The following is a 21,808-nucleotide window of genomic DNA, read 5'->3' on the forward strand; positions in this document are numbered from 1 at the left end:
AACACTGCGAATTCTGAAAATGTCTAGCCGGTCAGGACTGACAGTCCAGGCTGTGGGGCAATGTGTGGTCACAGCCCCGCTGGCTGCAGAAGAGCGGGACGTATTTCAGAACAAACATGTAAGTTCCTCCTATGAGTTCAGAAGGGTCGGTGATCCGGGGTTTGGAGGCTGGAATTTATCCTCTAAACGGGGAACATTGGCCTCTACCTCCTTCGTTGAGCTTTTTTTTTTTTTTTTTTTGCCTTTGAGCTTTTGTAAACTTTTTTCCATTACAATGAAAAAAAAAAACAGAAATAAGGTCCACCCTGGAACGATACAATGATATTTTTCAAAAACTCTGCATTTACACAAATGACTTACATTGTCCCCTTGGGAAATAAAATCTTAACCATTAAACACACTGATCTCTTGTACGATTTCCTCATTATGGTTTACTCGTCACTTCCAATCCTGCCATTACCTTTGTATAAATTTGGCCAGCTTTTGTGCCTTACTCTGGATCAACATGAAGGCGGGGGTGGGGGGAGGGGAGTAACACGCTGAACTGGATGAACGTGTCTTTTTTTCGGCCTTGGATACTATGTAACAGAACAACAAATATTTTTGTGCCATTTGCAAAATAGCTCATTGCACACATGTTCTCTTAAAGGGGATGTCCAATATTATAAAAATAGTCTCCCTTCCACAGGCAGCGCCACTCTTGTCTTTGAACTGTCTGGTATTACAGACCCTTTCAGACGGGATGAGCTGTGGGGCGAACAATGCCCGACACTCGTCCCCGTGATGCTCGCTCCATCTCTATAACACAGGAGAGAGTAGCACTGGCATCTCTGAGTGCGCCACCGGCATGGAGGTGGAATGGGCTGGGAAGCGCTGCCCGCCCGCCTCCAGTCACAGTAAACAGACAGTCCTGCAGAAGTGAGCGTCTGCTGTGTACACTGAACGGCGTGTCGTCCTGTTGTCTCCCCAATGATTGCCTCCTACACAAAGCGAGTAGTTAGAAATAACTTGAGGTATTCGGGGATCTGTTTACCTTACGGAATACATTGAAGTTGGGGCGCATACACTGACTGCCCCCTTTATTACAGCCCCGGCCCTCTCAGGATTGGAGCTCCCCTGTATGGTAATTCTCCCCGTGACCCCGGGGTGCGGCATAAAGTCACGTGACAAGTTTTCCATGGATCAGTCTCAATGTGAATCCACATCAGATGGGAAAATCCAACAATCGGAGCGACTTCCAGTGAGGCGTGTAAAGAAGTAGTGGCAGCATCAATGGTATGGAATGGAATGAAATAAACTTCTGTTTAAATCTCCACCATTGATGCCGCCACCACTTCTTTACTGGGTGTGATATGTGGCTCACGGTTCAGGATCCATTTATTCCCTCGCTGGATACAGCTTGGAGGGCTGCTGGTAACTTCTCTTCCTGGTTCCAACGAGACCGGGTCATCCAGGATGTCCCTGCCAGCCACATGGGGTTTCCTTGTCTAATGATGTAGAGAGTATATAGAGACTGTCGCGGTTGAGCCTCTCACCAAATGCTGATTGGCTCTCGCCTTTTTTTTAACATTTTGCCCTCTCATGTACTGCTGATCCGGAGGCCCAAAAAGTTCCAGTTCTGTTTTATCGCAGCACAGAACAGAATCCCCAAACTTCTTTGCCTTATTTATATGGTTGTGCTTTTGGGTTAGTTGAGGTGGACGTCTTACAGTTCGGGCAGGAAGACCTGCAGCATTTAGTATTCATCTTACTGCCAGCAAATCTTTCTGATTTTCTACGGGTTTATTCACATGGTTGTATTTATGCAGCTTAAAACAAACCTGCAGAACATCCTGTTTGGGTGCGTATCACTCACCAAAATAGGTCATATTAAAGTCAGTTGCCCACTGAAATCAATGGGGGCATTCTTGCAATACACGGGGAATATGCGTATTTTGGTCACATAAGTACGCTGTTTATGCAACAGAAATACGCCTACATCCTTGTGAATGAGCTCCAACATATAATCATACGTCACAGTCAACCAAGCCCTCGCCGATCCAGGTATTTGATGTTTTTTTTGTCTAAAGTGCACCTGATGCCACTAATGAAGCCCTTGATTAGTTACATCGGGTGTGCTTGAGGTAGAATCCCTCATAAGAGCACAGATCAGTTGCTATCTGGAGGACTGAATACATCTTGAGACTGCAGCAGTCATTAAAATGGCAATTTTTGGTGAATTAGAAGATGCCACTTTTATTCGTTGTGTTATTCAAACTGTTCTTGTTTGATTGTTTTTCTTTGCAAGCAGCTGAAAGTTTGTAAATTTGGCAAGTAAACCTAAGGCCTCATGTCCACGGGGAAAATCAGGCCCGCTCCGGATTCTCCATGGAGAATCTGCAGCGGATCCCTCCTGCCCCGTGGACATGAGCGCTGAAAATAAGAATAAATGAGAATAAACTCACCTCCCATCCGCTCCGTTTCTTCTCTTCGCCGCGGCGTCATCTTCTCTGCGTCGCGGCCAGATCTTCTTTCTTCGGCTCGGCGGATGTGCATGATGACGTCGGTGACGTGCCCCGCGAATGCGCCGGGCCGAAGCAAAATGATCCGGCCGCGACTGAGACAAGATGGCGCCGCGGAGAAGAGAAGAACTGGAGCGTGTGAGTAAAATCAGATTTTAGGTCCCCGCGGGAGACCCGCATGAAAATGGAGCGTGGTCCAGGTTTTTTCATGCTCCATTTTTTTTCAAATCACTTTTATTGACGATCTGCGGGTATTTATCTACCCCGCGGGTGGTCAATGCATCCCTATGGGGTGCGGATCTGCGGGCAGGAGAAGAGTTAAAATCCGCTGCGGATTTTAGTTCTTATTTTGCCCGTGGACATGAGCCCTAATATGCAGTCGGGTTGAATAATTTTGATTGCAGTTATATTTCGCTACTAACTGCTAGTTGTTTCCAGCTTGATACTGTCACCGTGCCCTAGCTATAGCTCAGGTGGTGATGGCAATAATGGGACCAAAATGCCATCTTCACGACAGGTATAGTGGTAAGTTGTGTAAGGTTTCCCACATGTGTCTTATATATGTATTTTACAGGCGGCAGAACAAGCTAAAGCGAGCCCTGCGCTGGTCACTAAAGACCCCGGTACAGTAGCCATCAAGAAGGAGGAGGAGGATCTTGCTAAAGGCAAGTGAAATCTGTAATTAAGGTTTTGCTTTAAGGAGCAACACTTGGGTTCGGATACGGCTTTAAAGAGAGTAAGACCATATCCAGGGTTTAACTATAATAGTTTATTCAAATTAAGTGTTAATTGAGCTTAGTGGTGAATAAGTGTCCTTTTCTAAATTATCTATATACAAAGTATAAAGATTGCAAATTACATCACATCACTATATATAAAGATTACAACGTACATTGCATCACTGGGAGGTGGCATCATCTGACTTGTATATCAGCAGCCGGAGAAGCCCACTTTCAAACGGCACCAAGACAGAGAAATTCTCCAGGAAGTGGACCGACGAATAGGGTGTCCCCGTACTTGTCTGAATGGCTTCTGTCTTGGTTCTGGAAAGTAAAACTTTTATACTAGCTTAACAAAAAAAATCACTATTTGTCGATTTCCTAGTCTTCATGACATAATGATGTCTTTTTCTGCCATGAGATAGAAAAATCAAACCTATTGTGTGCCGTCTTTATCCAAAACCTACACTGCTGATTCCCCTCCCAGACACAAGCTGACATGACTCTGCATTGTATGCTAACTTACAGATACATGCCTTCGTTTTATTACATAGCCATAAATACCTCTTTCCTTAAACATGGACTTTAGGTCCTTGTATGGCTGAGAGAAGCAAAAACGTAGTCCCAATGATCATATCAATGATCGGCCTATACCTGTTGAGGTCACACATCGGCATGTGACATTAGGATAAGGTGATGTGAATTGCGCAAAACTGCTCGTTAGAAAAACGGATGCTGTATTGATGACCTATGGATCACCTACAGATACATCCATATTTTAACCCCTTGGCGACATCCACTGTACATGTATGGTGGATGTGCTGGGTTTGTACGTAGAATCGACAGCCTAGCCCGCTCCATACATGGCGGATATTGGCGGTCTTTGACCACTTATGCCCGCCCGTAATAGCCGCGATTGGAGATAACGGTCATTGCAGCTATCAGTCATTTAAATACCCCTGTCCATTCTGACAATGACCTAGACTGATAGGCATCTACTAGTCCTGAAAGGCCTCCCTGCAATGAGGCTGCAGGATGCCATTTGATTGTCGTGGGAGCCTGGAGGCTTGCGGAGGCCCCCAGAGCGGCCATGAATGTTTGCCTATTAACACTGGCATGTCTTGATAGAACGCCTGTCACAATGCAGTATGATGCAATACTATGGTGGTATTATAATATATAAGTGATCAAACAATCGGGAGTTCAAGTTCCTCGTGGGGAATAAAATAAAATAAAATTTTTTTATTTTTAAGTACGAAAAACAATTAACTATTAAAATATTAAAAACTTCCTTTATACGTAATTAACCCCTTAACGACCAGCCCATAGTGTTTTTACGTCCTCCCGAAGTGGGCTTTATTCTCTGAGGACGTAAAAACACGCCTCTTGCAGAGAATAAAGCCCCTCGGGCTGTGGGCGTGACAGCTCCATGCTGTTGGTGTCCGCAGGTAGCTGACAGCATGGAGCTGTCATCCCGGGCTGTTCGGGACCCCCCCCCCCCCCCCCCCCCCCGGCATTGCGATCGGCACTATCCAATCGATAGCGCCGATCGCAAAAAAGTAAATAAAACTGCAATAAAAGTTAAAGATTCAGCTGCCCTGATGGATTGGATCCATCGGTGCAGCTGAAATTACTCACCGAGGTCCGCGGAACGGCTCCCCGCTGTCCTGATGCTTCGGGCCCTGTAGCCGTCCTTCTGCGCATGCGGCTGGCGTAATGCTACCTGGCGCGCCAGGTGGCATTACGTCAGCCGCATGCGCAGAAGGCCCGGCGGCACAGGAAATTTAAAATCTCCTGGCTCCCAGCTCCTGTAGGTAGCCGGGAGGCAGGAGATGTCAGCGGGGACCGCAGTGAGCGGTCCCGCGATCGTCGTTATCCAATGGATAACGGCGATCGCGGAAAAGTGAAAAAAAGTGTAAAAAAAAAAAAAAAGTTTCACCTCAGGTCCGCCGATGTCCTCCGGCCGGTGTCGGGAAAGGTAGCCAAGAGCCTGGAGATGTCACGGGGAGCCGCGGTATGCGGTTACTGGTCACGTGATCGCCGTTATCCAATGCATAATGGCGATCACGTAAAAGTTCTTTAAAAAGTGGCAGTTTCATCTCCCCTCACCGATGCGATCGGTGGGGGGAGATGAAACATCTTCTCGGAGGCTTCCGCATTTGAATCCAGATGCGATTATCCTCCATGGACCCTTCCGGCTGCTGCACATACGCCCGCGGCAAAATGCCGGACACATTCGCAGGAGCCAGGGAGCCCAGGAAATTTTAAATCTTCTTGGTCCCAGCGACGAACGGTCGCTGAGTGCTTGGAGCAGTGACCGGCGGCCTCGCTGAGCGGTCCCCGGTCACGTGATAAAGTAGCGATCTAACATTAGGCCGGTCACACATGACCGGAGAGGAATTGCGGGTTCTGCATGCGCTTGATCAACGGTAATCCACGGATCAATCACATGCATTGGATTACACAATCCCCCCCCCCCCCCCCCAATTAGCGGGTCGGAATTACGTAATCCACTCGTAGAAAACAGAACACAGCATTCTATATTTTACCACGAATATCTGCGACCTAGAGCCCATTGTGCTCTATGACCGCGGATATACTCGCAGCCCATGTGCAAACACATTGTGTACGGGCTGCGGGTACCCGAGTCATCTCTAAGCGACGGCACGGGAAATATAAACAAAAAACCGCCTGTGTGAGTAGGCAGTTATGCGCAGTACATTACGCGGCCGTACGCAGGGTCACAGCCGGGCTCACAGCCGGGCTCACAGCTGGAATCCGCTGCGGGCCTCCACAAGCAGATTCCACATACGGCCGTGTGAGCTCGGCGTTATTCAGACCGCTACCTGTAATACTTTAATTTACAAGAAGCCCCGGGAACGCTCGCCTTCCTGCAGTTCCAGGAGCAGCTTGTTGAGCGCCTTCTCTGTGAGACCGCCGCACCGCAGCAAGATTACAAAGCCTCACAGAGCGCCACTCTTTACACCCCATCCCCGCCGCTGAGGTTACGAAATACCCCCCAAAATACGAGAGGAGGGGGGGGGGGGGGATACCCGGTTTTCTTGCCCCATGTGCCCAACCCAACCAGCCGTAATTACCCCTGTCTTCGGACATAAAACGCAGTTTATATTATTACCTTTATCTAATATTTAGGGAATGCCAAAAAATGGGGATGGCGGGGGGGCAAGGGGGGGGGATTATTTTTAGGAAGTAAATTTTTTTCCGTATAAGTGGGCAATGGGGCCTGGAATTTATTCAGTTCTGCCCAGAAATCCAGCGGGCATTCCCTCCATTATGGGCCTAGCCATGTGTCCTGTAAGTAGATTAGGGCCACGATGGGTATGTTTCTGAACACGGGACAGCGGGGGTATCCATTTTGGGGTGAATGTCTTCATTCCTATGTGTGCTGTAAAAAAAAAACAGTTTTTAAATTGACAAAATTGCCAAACAAATAAAAATTGTAATTTTTTCCTTTTGCTCTGCTTAGATTCAGTCAAATACTTTGGGGTCAAAATACACAGTACACCCCTAGATGAATTCGTTACAGGGTCTAGTTTTCAAAATGGGGTCATTTGTGGGGGTTCTCTATCGTTTTGGCCGCTTAATGGCTCTACAAGTGGGCAATGGGGCCTGGAATTTATTCCGTTGTACCCTGAAATCCAATGGGTGCTCCTTCCATTATAGGCCTAGCTATGTTTCCTTTAAGTAGATTAGGACCACAATGGGTATGTTTCTGAACACGGGACAAACGGGGGTATCCATTTTGGGGTGAACGTCTTCATTCCTATGTACACTGTACAAAAAAAACAGTTTTTAAATTGACAAAATTGACAAAAAAATGAAAATCGTAATTTTTTCCTTCTGCTTGGCTTAGATTCATTGAAAAACTGTGAAGCCAAAAAAGTCATCATACCCCTAGATAACTTCTTTAGGGGGTCTACTCTTCAAAATGGGGTCACTTGTGGGGGTTCTCCATCGTTTTGGTCACTCAATGGCTCTACAAGTGGGCAATGGGGACTAAATCTCCTTCAAGCAAAATTTCTGTTCGAAAGCCACTGCTTGCTCCTTTCCTTTTGGGCCCCATTGTGCATCCAGACGTAAGATTAGGGCCACAATGGGTATGTTTTTGAGCACAGGACAAACAGGGGTATCCATTCTGGGGTGCAAATCCTAATTTTCATGTGTACTATATAAAAAAGTCCTGTCTTTAAAATGACATATTTGCAAAAATATGAAATTTTTGTTTTTCTCTTCTAAATTGCATTGACTCCTGAAAAAAAACTGTGGGGTTAAAATCCTCCTGACACCCCTCAGTGAATACGTTAAGGGGTGTAGTTTTTAAAATGAGGTCACTTGTGGGGGTATCTATCATTTTGACTCCTATGAGCCTTTCCAATCTCGGTTTGGTGTAGGAAAACAAAGGGTTCCTCAAAATGCTGAAAAGTAATGTTACATTTGTACGTCTCCCAAATGGTTAAAAAAAAAACGAAGGTTTTTCCAATCTGCGCCCAAAATAAAGTAAACGGATGGAAATATAAATCTTGGCAAAAATTTCTATATTAGGTTTGCACATATTTGAGATATTGCAGTTGGAAATGTGAAAAAATGACGATTTTTTTTTCAAAATTTTCCCAATTTTGGCGCTTTTAATAAATAAACACAAATTCTATCGGTCTTTTTTCCGCCTAAATGAAGTACAAGATGTGGCGAAAAAACAATGTCAGAATCGCTTGGATATGCAAAACCTTTCTGGTGTTTTTCCATGCTAAAGTGACAGATTTGCAAAATTTGGCCTGGTCATTAAGGCGCAAACGGGCTTGGTCACTAAGGGGTTAAAATAAAAAGAAAGAGGGGGGGGGGGGGCGACTCCATATTTGGTCCAGTCCAGAGCGTCCGGTTACAGGGAGGTCCTCTACAGCCGCCGCGGGTTCTGACGGTGTCTCTCCTGTGTTATTGCAGCAATTGAATTATCGCTGAAGGAACAGAAGCCGCCGGGCGCCGTGTCCGGCCTGTACCCCAGCACCTCCTTCCTGTCCAATCACAAGCCTGAAGGCCGGAAGGTGCAGGCCATCTACGACTTTGAAGCCGCGGAGGATAACGAGCTGACGTTTAAAGCCGGTGAAATCGTCACTGTCCTGGATGACAGGTGGGTGCGGCGCGGGATCGGTGTGCAGGCGATTAGTTGATCAGCGCTCTGCTGAATGTTCCACAGAAGCGGCTCCGGACGTCGTCGGTCGTATTTACGTGGGTGAAGTTCAGGCCGATGGCGACATGGGCGGGATTCACACGAGAAAATAACACATTAATTTCAGTGTGTTTAGTAACCTCAGCGATTGCCCACGGCGGATCTGCAGCAGGTGCCCTCCACGGCACGCTATGGCACATCGATTGCAATATCCGCTCACGGAGGAAAATTCGCAGCGGGCTCCATTTTTGTGCGGTATCTGCATGGACGGCTTCCATTGAAGTCAGTGGACGCCGTCCGACCTGCTGCCCGATTGCAATTGACCCTGCAGACGGGTCGCGGATCCCACGTCATCGCGGGAAAAGTTGACATCATTGCAGGGGCCGGCTGTTCAGCCTTCTTTCAGTAACTTAGGCCCCCCCCCCCCCCTTCCATCTCTGTCATGGCCGACACAGAGAATGGGGCTGGTTTAATTATTGAAGTCAGCCTGCCGAACAGCCGGCCCCCTTCAATGACGTCACAGCGGAAGGTTCCGGACCAATACCCCGGGCAGAACTGGGCTGGAAGTGGAGATGCCAACGCCAGTAGCCCAGGTAAGTATGTCCCCTCCTGGACGAGCCGCTAGAGGGGCGTTCCCATCTGATAAAGTGACATCGTATGGCTGGCCTCTGCCATCACTTTATGATGGATTGCGTCTGACCTCTGGGACCTCCCACAATCTTGAGATTTAACCCCTTAATGACCAGAGGGTTTTGGTCCTTAGGACAGCACACTTTTTAGTGATTTTTAACGCACGTGGTGGTTTTATTACCCCAATGTTTTGTTCTGTGACCGAGGGCTGTTTTTAATACCTTTTTTTTTCATCTGTTTTGTATTTTAGCGGTCGTGTACAAAGTATTTCATGTATTGTGTTATTTTTTTTGTTTGTTTTTGTTTTTTTTTCTTACATTTATAGTTTTTCGTTTTAGCATAAATATACTTTAAAAAAAAGTCCAAGAATAAGTTTTCCTCCTTTCTGTGTTTTGGACATTTTTTTTATATGCCATTTGTATAATCCCGGATTTCCGAGCGCATATGATGACCGTTTGGCGTGGCGCCAGTTGTGGGCGGTTCTTACTTTGTGAATGACTCTAATATAAATGCTGTTTGTTCTATAAATCTCTGCCCCTTCTAACGGCATATAACACCTCTGAGGGTCATTCACTTTGTTTTTTCAAAGGTGTTCTACCACAATTACAAGTTATCCCTTACTAATCGGTGGGGGTCTCGCTGCTGATCTTCAGAACAGGGGACCCATGTCCCCCGTCCTCTTTACGGTGGAGTTACTACACGCCTCGCAGCAGTGAGGAGACTGAATGTAGCGCTGGTCGTGCATTCACTTTTGATGGGACTCCAGAGATACCGGGGCGGCACCCGCTTGGCAGCCCCATTGAAATGAATGAAGCGGTGACGGCACATCCTCATCCAGCGCTCCATTCGTTCTGATGTCACTGCACTGAAATCGGTGACCCCCGCAGTGAGAGGCAGAACGGTATACGGGACTCCTGTTCTTGGGATTGTTGGGCGTCTCAGCAGTGAGACCCCCACCGATCACCAAGTGATCCCGATCCTGTGGACATCCTGTGGACATCCTGTGGACATCCTGTGGACATCCTGTGGACATCCTGTGGACATCCTGTGGACATCCTGTGGACATCCTGTGGACATCCTGTGGACGGGGGCTAGCTTGTCGTCTTTAATTTGCAGTTTTCCACAGTAACTGCAGCATCCATAGGAGCCCCAACTGCAGGGGGAAATCACCCTCTATAATGACATTAATCGCCAGCAGAGCTGACCGGGGGCTACTGTGATGTATGCCATGCCAGCGGGCACCTGGCGATCACATGCTTGCCGGGTCGAATCACTAAAATGGCGCTGGCTTTTCCTGTATTCCCTACATAGCGCTGACTAAATGCTATGCAGCCTGCAAAAGAGAAGGCCGTGTACTGCAGCACTCCTGCAGCGTGGCCCTATTTAAGTGAACCCTTATCTGCCAGCTCCTGATGACTGTACAAACCCCAACCAGATGGCGCCTCACACATCTACCTTTGTTACAGTGACCTGAACTGGTGGAAAGGAGAGACGAGCGAAGGAATCGGATTATTTCCCTCAAACTTTGTCACCGCAGACCTGACAGCGGAGCCGGAGATGAGTGAGTTGGTTTAAGATCTCTTCCACATCTGATTGGCTCAGAATAAGCGCATCGATGTCTATCTGGTAGTTAAGTTATTTAGGGGGGATCTATCGCCTCTACTGACATGTCTATTTTAGTAAATGCAGTGCCCCCTTGTGGTGTGAGCGCCTCAGCTGGTGAGTTGTTTGACTGACTTGTGAGCAGGCGCTCTCCCAAATTTTTGCTCTGATTTTTGAGCAACAACTCTGGGTACGAGTCTGGCTGCAAGTCCAAAAACTCGCAAGCTGAGGCTCAGGGGAGAAGTCGATACTTGCCTGTCGCCAGCGTGTCGTCCTCCAGATGATCTGCGGCGCTGCTGCTGGCTGTCGCTCCCTCCTCCACGCCGACAGAGGATTGCTTCCTGGATGCGGGGCTTGAGCTATGCTCTGGTTGGTTAACTCAGCGTGGCGTCAGTCAATGAAAGCTGGCGCTGCATTAACCAATCAGAGCATTAGCTTGCTGGAGGCGGGGCATTCAAGCCCTACACCCAGAAAGCAATCCTCTGTTGGCGTGGAGGAGGTAGCAACAGCCTGCAGCAGTGCCGCAGATCATCGCAGAACGCCGTCGGAAGGTGAGGATTATTTATTTATTTTTTTACTTGTAGTTAGTTTCCCCATTGGAACGCATTAATGGCGTTTCAATGCATTTTAATGGGGAAAAGTGCTTTGACATACCAGTTTTTTGCCTTACGAGCTCCGTCACGGAACAGAGTAAACTCGTATGTCAAGGCACCGCTGTACTTGTATTTCCTCTGGTATGCCTTCTGAAAAAGTATGACAATTGGGTGTTACCATTGCCTTGCCATCATTGATTGGGCTGTTAGTGTGTATGGACACACCCCATTGACAAGCGAAACTGTAACACTCCGTTACTTTGTTTTTCCAGTGAAGACCGAGAAGAAAACTGTCCAATTTAGTGATGAAGTCCAAGTGGAGACAATCGAGCCGGAGCCGGAGCCCGTGTACATCGATGAGGTAAACCGTTCTCCACGCCTGTATGGTGGCACATAATACACAGGGCACAAGGTGGCATTTTAAAGGAAATGTCTCATGTATTTAAAGGGTTTTCTGGGCAAATACTGTTGGTGACAAATCCTCAGGATAGGTCATCAATAGTTAATTGCTCAGGATCCCTGGTGGTCAGCTGATCGCCCGGTCAGTGTAGCGGAGCCGGATGTCCGCATAAGAGTCATAGATGGCTTGACTCCCATTCTATTACACTTTCAACTCCAACACTCCTTTTTAAAGGGGTTGTACAATAAAAACCTTGATCTCCCATGCACAGGAGAGGATAAAAATGTCTGATTGCTGGGGGTCCGACTCCTGGGACTCTCAACGAACTCAAGAATGCTCCATGTGACTGTAGCTGTAGTGCGCATGCGTGACCACCGCTGACGTTCCATCTACAGGACACCATAAGACATCACTTGGCGACCTCCTTCCATCTCATAGGAGGGAATAGCGCAGTGCCATTAGTCGGAGCCGCCATATTGGAGCCTCCCAGCTCCTCCCTTCTATCCGTGCAGCAGGGTGTCGCGCTCTGTGACAACTGTCCCCATATCTGCTGCCACCCTCCGTCCCATGCTACACAGCAAAGCAAAGGGAGCTGCTGAGAGAACCGGAATTTTCTAGAATGTTTCTCTCCAATTGGACGGTCACAGTAAAATCAGAATATGCAGATTGTGCGCTGATTCATGGATTCTCACGTTGTTGCAGGATAAGATGGACCAGTTACTACAGATGCTGCAGAGCGCAGATCCCACCGACGGATTACCGGATCCAGCAGATTTAATTCATTTGGAAGGTGAGAATGACTCGTGTTCCCTGCAGCGGCCATATTGTGATACGCAGACGGAGCAGATCCTACCCTACTGGCTCATTGATGGGAGGTCCTCAGCAGAGAACCAACCCCCCTCCCTCAATGTCTATATGGACTATTAAGGGTGACCCTTTAACTAGGATCTGCCCGTGTAGAGAACGAGTGACGCTGGTGGCATGGCTCTGTGGTCACGGCCGCGCTGACGCTATCCCCGTTTTTTTTTCCATCCTACCTCCTTGCTCTTCTTGCGTTCAGTTCCCTACACTGTCAATGTGTCGGTTGGGTGGTCCGCACTGTTCCCTCTCAGTGGGTTGCATCAGATTGTGGACCAACCACTCAACACAGCGGGAAGAAGAGTCCGTCTGGATGAAAGGAGGGGAGCGTGGAAAACGGGAACTGGGATAGTCAGCGAGGCTGCGGCTGCAGCGCCGTACACCCAACCCGCTGACTTTATCCAGTGATGGCTCCTCCCTCTTTAACCCCTTAGTGACGTGGACTATTTAGGCCATAAGGACGCAACAGTTTTATGGGGATTTTCATCTCCACTTTTCAAAATCCCTAACGCTTTCTTTATTTTCCTGTTGACGCGGCCGTGTGGGGGATGTTTTTTGTGTGGCGAGCTGTAGGCGTTATTGGTGCGATCTGTGGGTACATGTAATGTTTAAAACTTTTCTCTCACTGCCCTCCAAAACACAAAAAAATCAATAAATGACATAAATTCTGGCTTATTTTTTTTATAGCCTCAATCATACAGCATGAATGACCGGACCTTTTTCTCTTTTTCTGCAGCTTTATACGATTACGATGAAACTCGAACTGTATAATTTTTTTTTTTTTTTAAACAACTTTACATTTTTGCACAATAAGAACCTTTTTTTTGGGAAATTATATTTTTTTACAGCTTTGCATTCGAAGTCCCATGAATTTTTTATTTTTCCGGCCGAGCTGTAGTTTTTTGTTTCGTGTTTGGATACATATTGGCTTTTTTGATCAATTTTATTGTGTATTTGGGGAGGCAAAAAAACAAGCATTTTGCCTCTTTTTATTTATTATTTATTTTTACAGTTTGTCTTGCGGGATAAATGGAGTGTTTAATTTGCACACGGCAGATTTGCATTGTGGAATCGAGAGCGGGCGTCCGCCTCCGCAGCAGATACCTGCCATAGCATCCTATGGAAAAACACTTATTCTGCTTGCAGCATGCTCTATATTTGTGTTAGCTACGCACAGACGGCTTCCCTTAAAGTCAATGGAAGCCGTCCTTCCCATGGCCCTTCGCAATAATCATTGTGGAAAGGCCGCGGGCTCTGCATCATCGCCTAGCATTGGCACGGTCAAATCTGTACTGCGGATGTACGCTGGCCGGCACATCCACCGCACAGAAGAAGGGAATCCAGACAGGTACACAAGGGTAACCGGCTGGGCACCGGGTCGGATTTCACTGAGGGGTCCCACATGGCGAGTCCAACCCGGTCGTGTGCATGCGGCCTAATTGTATCCATAACGACCTGTACAATGATACCGGAGATATAGATAGATATAAAATTTATTTATTTATTTATTTTTTATATACAAGCAGGAAAAAATGCCCCAAAATCCCCATTTCTTTCTGTCCCTATGGGGGATGTGAACCCTAACCGCTCTGATCACTATGATAATGCGTTATCGCTTACAATGGCGATCACAGGCCATGGCAGACCCAGACAACCCATTGGTCCTCCGCTATGTCATGGCGGAGAGTCTATGACGTCACAGAGAGCACACTCCTCTGGTTAGCCTTCACATGCTGGGATGTACATTGATTATGGCATGTAGGGGATTAACAGCAGGGATTGCTGTTCTTATCAATCCCTACTGTTGCAGCAGGAGGCCGGCCCTCGGTCATCCGCCATCCACAGGACGTATGTTTACCTCCTGTTGCATTAAGTGCCCCCCAGCTGGGACGTAAACTTATGTCCTGCGGTGTTAAGACATTAAAGGGGGTTTGTTAGCAGTTTTGATGATCCAGAACGGCTGACTACATTATACGGGGGATTAACCACTCCGCAGTGAAGATGGTGCGATCGGTGATCAAAGGACCTTTTATGTCACAAGTGTCCAGGAGGCGGGGCTTCCTCGTGACTTGCTCTCCTCTCTCTTCTCCATTGAGCTGGTGGAAGAGATCTGTCGCTATGACGGTGCTAGTAATATACGAACCTTGATATTATGCCCTAAGGGTTCAGGCCCTCGCAGCGCTGGCCCTGCGGCTACCTCTGGGCCGGAGACCCTTGTAATAGAATTATACAAGTACCAGTGGGTATGATCACAGGCCGGCAGAACAATTCAGTGTCATTAGTGCTATTGATTGGCTAAGGAGGGTCATGTGGTTCAGTTTGACATTTGATGTTCAATCAAAAAAAACTAAAATTCTGCATTTCACTCCTGTCAGCTGAAGAACAAAATTCGACTTGCACTTAAAGTGACCCTACAGTCCTGGACAAGCCAAGATGGCCGCACCACTTCTCTGACCATCTGCATCGGTCGTCTAAGACACTACATGCTGCTGTGATTGGCCAGTGCTGCACACATGACCAGCAATCAGGGCAGTGTGTAATGTCTTAGACTGCCAATGCACAAGGTGTAACGGGTAGTCAGAGAAGCTGTGCAGCCATCTTGGTTTATCCAGGATCGGAGGTGCCTTTTTACCCCCCCCACGTGCGGCTGAGTAATGTACGCTGTATGAGCTGCCACAAGATTTGGGGAAGGAGACGCCAAAGACCTCTGTCACTCTTCTAGGCCATTTCACTATTGGCCTCACAGCCTTTGTTGTGTTTGATGCTGTCGGCACTAACCACTACAATATCGCCCCCTATGGACAGAACGAGAGACCTCCGTCCCATCTGATTTGTTTTGATTGGGCATACATTTTTATTAAGATTCAGCGCGTTTTGCTCTCTTTGCAGCTGCCTGTCACCAGATGGGGCCAATGATTGATGAGAAGCTTGAAGACATCGACAGGTTGGTGTCGCCTCGGCGTAAAACGGGCACCGCAATATTTTAATTGATAATAGTGAGCATCTGATCCTGAGGTACTTACCGCCATTGTTTCTCCTGGTTTGACCACGATCTGCTGATTTCTTGGGTCCCTCTTCATTCTTCCAACATGGCCATTGGGCTCCTGTCCTTACTCTGTGCACACGGTAGTTGGACGCTGCTTTGCTGCTTTTTGATTCGCCAGCTCTGGCCAATCAGAGCAGAATGTTATGTCTTATACTAGCAATGCACCGGCAGGGCTCCTTGTGCATCTGGTAGGCTACGACTAGCCTCAGCCATGTTGGAAGTATGACGAGGGGTCTCGGGAAGAAGCAGAACGATTTGCATGTGACCGTCTTATTGCACTCCCTGTCATTAGTCCTATTAAGGAGGATCTTTCATGTCAGCACGGCGGCTACAGGGCTTTGCAGCTACGGCCCCGCTGACTCCAACAATGTCTATTTACTCTCGACTCCCTCCCATTTCCCCTTCCCCACCAGCTCTTCTTCGCTTCTGAGTGAATGTGTCCGGTGGGTGGTCCTCACTGCTGACTGATGTCCCCCATTGACAGGGCGCATAGGGAACGACCTACTTGACACATTCATAATGTCCTAAGCCCAATCTCAGAAGACTACTTCTGCTTAGAAATGGATCACTGTAAATCATGTTTGAAGTGGCTGCCACTAGGGGTCTCTTTCTGTTTCTTTGCAATCCACTGTTAGGTATAGAGCTTCCTTAGTAACTAAGACACAGGGATGTTTCCACAGTATCGCAGGCAGGATCTATCTTCACAGCTCTCCTGCACTTACAGGCTTCAGGCTGACAGATCTGCAGACACTGTGATAAGGATATCCACAGACTCTCTTTCCTGCTCTTACAGTATCTGTCTATCTGCACACACATTACACACAACATTTGGTCAGAATGCTTGTAAATGCCTGATTGTCTTGGGAAAGCAGAGGGTAGGCATTCAGATACAGCCTCCCTGCTGATTGGGCCAGGCACAGTGCAATGCAGCATTGGAAGTACAGGGCAGTGAACTACTGGCAGAATGTTAGGCTTGCTACACAACCCCTCCCCTGTTTGTGGATATCAAACCTCATACCATCAGAAATATGGGGAAGACCACCTGAAAATCAGCTTGCAGACCTGAAACAGGGTGCAAACAGCAGCAAAAGGGGTTCATGTGAATCTGGTGTGTATTTTAGAAAACGTGTTAAACTCCGGTGCGCTTTAACACAATAATGTGGCCGATCTTTGCTGTTTCTGCAGGAAACACTCTGAACTTTCAGATCTAAATGTCAAAGTCATGGAAGCGCTGTCCCTATACACCAAGCTGATGAACGAAGACCCCATGTACTCCATGTATGCAAAGATGCAAAACCAACAGTACTACATGCCGCCAGCAGGGGCCCCTCCACAGCAGGTACTACATAACCTATGGCGTTACCCTGCAGCTCACCACTTGGCGGCATCTTTTAACCCTTTGTTTCTCATTTCCGTTTCCACTTTAGACATATCAAGGACCACATCCGAACGCCACGTATCTCGTCAGTGGGAACACGCAGATGGGACCCATACAGACTTACCCGGTTCCTCCAGAACAACTTCCGCCTCTGAGTCAGACCGCTGCGCCGCTGCCTTCGACCTCCGACCTTCCCAGCCAGTCGCCCCAAGCTTCCTATAAGTAACGTGAATATTTTTTTGTACTTTATAGCCTGCGAGCGATTTGTGTTAAACCCGTCCGGCCGCAGCGGAGCTTACAGTCCACATTACATATCTCGCTCGCAGAAGAGTAGTCTGCGACTACTGCAGAAGAGAACCGGAGTTTATGGTGGTAGTCCATGGCAACCAGATACTTCGCAGCTTGTATGCCAGGCCAGATTGGAGGATGAATGCAGGAAAGTCGCTGCTGCTTCAGGTTCTCTCCGCAGTAGACGTTCTGCATCCTCCATCGGGAGAAACCTACAAATGTGGTGCAGGAACCCGTTCAGACCCTCCTGATCTAAAGATGGACCATCAATTTTTAAGAACCAGAAACCCCTTTACCGGAAGAAGGCGTACATGTAATAGCTTCACTCGCAGCTGTCAGCCATTTACATGCCACTCTTAATATTGCTAGCGGAAGAGAATGCAGGCTGCACTTGAGTGTGATTGGCACCTCGGGCATTAGGAATCCTCCCAGGGCTGTTATAGGCTTCTGCATATTAAACCCTGCCTCTGGCAGGACTTAATAGAATACCTGCAGAAATACAATATACTGCAGCACTAAAGATGCAAAATATTGTGCAAGTGATCAGATGGTTACCAGTCCAAGTCCCCAGGTGGACTAAAACACGAAAGGGGTTTTTAACTCTTAAAAAAATAAAATGTTATATACATACATACATACATACATACATACATACATACATACATACATACATACATACATACATACATACATACATACATACATACAGTGTAATGTGTGTATGTATATATATATATATATATATATATTTGAAAAAAAAAGTTAAATCATTTTTAACATAAAATGAAAAGAACCCATTTGGTGCCGCCATGTCTGTAAACGGCCAATCTATTAAAATAGCGCATTATTTATCCCACGTGGTGAATGCCATCAGAAAAAATACAGCAGGCCGGAATGCTTTTCTTTCCCTTTTTTAAGAGGAGCCGTGCCTGTGCTTCCAACAGGTCAGAGCGATCTGCTCCTTCTCCATTCCATGTGTGTTACCCGTGAGGCGCTGGAGTAGCTGATTGGTCGGGGTCCGGCGTAGCGGCCTCTTGCCGATTCAGTTATTGATAACCTACTCTGAGGGCGCTCCTCAATAAAAACAGCCCGGAAAACCCCTTTAACCCCTTAACGACCAATGACGTACCTGGTACGTCATGGAGCGTCGGGGTATGTATGAAGAGAGGTTGCGATGCAACCTCTCTTCATACAGCGCGGGCATCAGCTGTTTATAACAGCTGACATCCGCGGGCAGGCCGCGCGGCCGATCGCGGCTATTAACCATTTAAATGCCGCTGTCAATTCTGACAGCGGCATTTAAATCCCCCGAACGATGAGATCGGGAGAGCCGTGCATGTGTCATGGCAGCTGGGGGCCTAATGAAAGGCCCCAGGGCTGCCTTAGCAGACTGCCTATCAAGCCGTCCCCGTGGGGTGGCTTCATAGGCTGCATGTCAAAAAGCAGTATGACGTAATGCTATAGCATTACGTCATACTGCAGGAGCGATCAAAGCATCGCATCTTAAAGTCCCCCAGGGGGACTTCAAAGTAAAGTAAAAAAAAGAATCAATAAAGTTTTTTTTTATTGAGAAAAAAAAAAAAAAGTTGTAAAAGTTTAAATCACCCCCCTTTTGCCATATCGATTATTAAAAAATCTAAATAATAAATTAAAAATATGTATTTGGTATTGCCGCGTCCGTAAAAGTCCGAACTATCAAAGTACCACATAATTTTTCCCGCACGGTGAACGTCGTCCGAAAAAAAAAAATGAACGCCAGAAATGCATTTTTTTAGTTAACCTGTCTCCCAGAAAAAACGCAATAAAAAGCGATCAAAAAGTCGTATGTATTCCAAAATGGTACTATCAGAAACTACAGGACATCCCGCAAAAAATGAAACCTTGCTCAACTACGTCGACGGAAAAATAAAAAAGTTATTGCGCGCACAAAATGACCGCAGAAAATAATTGAAAAAAATTTAATGTCTTTAAAAAAAAAAAAAAAAAAAAAAAGAGTATAGTAAAAAAAACCTATACAAGTTTGGCATCGTACCGACCCATAGAATAAAGTTATCATGTCCTTTTTGTTGCCATTTGTGCGCCGTAGAAGCAAGACGCACTAAAAGATGGCAAAATGTCGTTTTTTTTTTTCATTTTACTCCACTTAGAATTTTGTAAAAGTTTTTCAGTCCATTATATGGTACTTTAAATAGCACCATTAAAAAATACAACTCGTCCCGCAAAAAACAAGCCCTCATACAGCGACGTGGATGGATAAATAAAGGAGTTATGATTTTTTTAAAGGGGGGGGGGGGGAAAAACGAAAATGGAAAAAGAAAAATGCCCGCGTCATTAAGGGGTTAATCTGCTACAATATCTTTGGTACTCAATGCGTTGTCGCTGTTACCATCTACAAACACTAGAGGGCGCACATTCATCATGTTCCACATACGGCACATCCAGACATGAGCGTTGGGCTGTATGCCCACGGGCGATTCAGTCCGATTCCGAGATGGATAGAAAGGAATCCAATCGTTCCAATGGGTTCCTGCTCACCAGCAATGTGTCTCCGATAGTCCAAGCTGGAAGAATCGCTGCAGGTCTTATTTTTGTGCGCTGCTTCTGCTGCGCATTATGTCCACAAAAGAATGGATTGCGCTCACATGCCGTGCGATTTGCATGCAAGTACGATGCGTTTTTAACACTATACTATATAGATCACATGGAAAAAAGCACAACAGAGGCCCCATGGAAGTCTATGGAAGGCGCACAAATAAGTAAGGGACCTCATTAGGCTAAATACCCTTTTAGTCTACAGAAGGGGTGAGTCGCGGGGTGTGAACTGGCCATGAGTGCGCAAAACCTGCAGTAATACGCCCAGGCACGCGTACAAATACACCTTGTTTATGCGCCAATGCGTCTCTGAGGAGATTGTGTGATGCCACCCTAATGTCCCTCTCTGTACCCCGTTGGGTCCTGCTTTTAGGGACCTTTGACGTGGGACGACATATTCTGCAACCGCGTCACAGAATATGCCGCCATGGAACTCCGCACCAAAATTCTGCCATTTTCAATTCCGTATCAAAGCCCGTTCGTTATCAGCGCAGATCTGGTTGCGGAATATTCCGTCCCGTGTGAACGGTCCTTCACAGGATGGCGCAGATTGTCGCTGGGTTTGTTCATCGCTGCTTGTTCAGTTTCTGCAGGCATCAAAACCGTCCGACGAGCGGCCGTGTGAGCAGACAGTCCATCTGTGAGCGGAGGCGGGCGGCGGCGGGCGCGGTCTCATCATTCACTGAGCCATGAGCTCTCCTGTATAAGAGCGCAGGGGCGACGATCTCTTGGGAGACTGTTGGGCGCTTCTGTACCCGCCAATCGCTCCGTGTAAAAGCGCTCGCCCTACATTCACACTTTTACTGCAGATGCAAGGCGTTTTATGCACAAACTCCTTGCATCCCTTCTGTGACGTTGCGATGCTCCGGCGCTTGTTTGACGCGCATCAGAGGATCGCAAGTGCTTCTTCATTTCAATAGGAAGCCTCACCTCGCGCTCGCGTCGCACGGTACGCAAAGTGTTTGACTGTCCCATTGAAAACGGGGCGATGCGTCCCGAGGCACGCGGAAAAATAGGACCTGAGCGTTTTTTTGTTTTTTGCCCGGCAGCATCGCTCATGTGTGTGACGCCAAAGAATGGAGTTCACATTCACGTGTCTCACAACGCACAAAGCGCTCAAGATTCACGCCCGTGTGGGTGCAGCCTAAGTGTGACGCCGATTACTTTGGTTGCGAACGGATATAGAAATGAGAATTTAAAACTCCAGAAAGTTCCTAACTTTTCCTTATACAATAATCCAATTATTGCGAATGTGAAATAATCCGTTGTCGTCCCCCCCCTCCCCCGCTCATGTCTTTCAGGCCTGCAGCTGTCGGATCCGCCGCAGGAAGCACGTACGTGGGCCCGCCTCCTGGATATACGCCGAATGCCGCCGTAGACCTCTCTATTTATCAGACTGGTACGAACATGTCCCAAGTCCCAAACTACACACTACCCTCTACAACCCTCTCCCCGTCCGCAGCCGGCCAAGAGCAACAACAGAACTACCCCCAGAAGGCTCTTCTATAAGTCCGCGGACTCTGCCCCCTAGCTGTAACACCTATATAACACCTGTAGCGTGACCACTCCCATTATTAAACCTTGCCTTTTAATTTCACCGTTAGCCAACCTTTCTTCTTAAGCGGAGGTTTTAGGTCCCACTGATCTCGCTCCCGTTTAACCCCTTGTATGATACACTACATGGAGAGCGTTGAGTGGACGCTGCGGCTCGGTCAGCGGACCCCTCTGAAGTTCTCGTTGCGTTTCCGTGATGGTAAATAGTGACGTCACGCTGTCTTATTCATGGTGACCATATAGCGGCACGTCATGGCGGCTCGGAGCTTTCGATAGACCGACATTGTCTTGTACGTGATCACCTGTTGGACCGCGTGTGGCGGCGGACGTGTCCCGGTCTTGTTACCGTTTTGTCTTTTGTGTGAGAATTTGCTATCTGATCGACCCGTCGAATCATCGAGATCCAAATCTGGTTATTGATTATTTACCTTTTGCTCAATGGAATATCAAGTCGATGATTGC

At 47.3% G+C, this 21,808-nt stretch overlaps 1 protein-coding gene across 3 annotated transcripts in view; it reads left to right on the top strand.

The window, feature by feature from the left end:
• Nucleotides 1–21,389, top strand: part of STAM (signal transducing adaptor molecule) — a 35,930-nt gene extending 14,541 nt beyond the window's left edge. For 2 of the 3 annotated variants that reach the window (XM_066584565.1, XM_066584566.1), the window contains exons 6-14: nt 3,076–3,166; nt 8,180–8,366; nt 10,502–10,596; nt 11,503–11,591; nt 12,333–12,420; nt 15,378–15,432; nt 16,720–16,873; nt 16,962–17,134; nt 21,094–21,389. In XM_066584565.1, coding sequence (XP_066440662.1) covers nt 3,076–3,166; nt 8,180–8,366; nt 10,502–10,596; nt 11,503–11,591; nt 12,333–12,420; nt 15,378–15,432; nt 16,720–16,873; nt 16,962–17,134; nt 21,094–21,301 — 1,140 coding nt within the window. In that variant the 3' untranslated portion in view covers nt 21,302–21,389. Of the gene's footprint in view, nt 1–3,075; nt 3,167–8,179; nt 8,367–10,501; nt 10,597–11,502; nt 11,592–12,332; nt 12,421–15,377; nt 15,433–16,719; nt 16,874–16,961; nt 17,140–21,093 lie in introns of all 3 variants that reach the window. The other variant, XM_066584567.1, reaches the window with a different exon arrangement.
• The last annotated feature ends 419 nt before the right edge of the window (nt 21,390–21,808 follow it).

The sequence above is a fragment of the Eleutherodactylus coqui genome, chromosome 12 (assembly GCF_035609145.1).
Source record: "Eleutherodactylus coqui strain aEleCoq1 chromosome 12, aEleCoq1.hap1, whole genome shotgun sequence".
Lineage (NCBI taxonomy): Eukaryota > Metazoa > Chordata > Amphibia > Anura > Eleutherodactylidae > Eleutherodactylus > Eleutherodactylus coqui.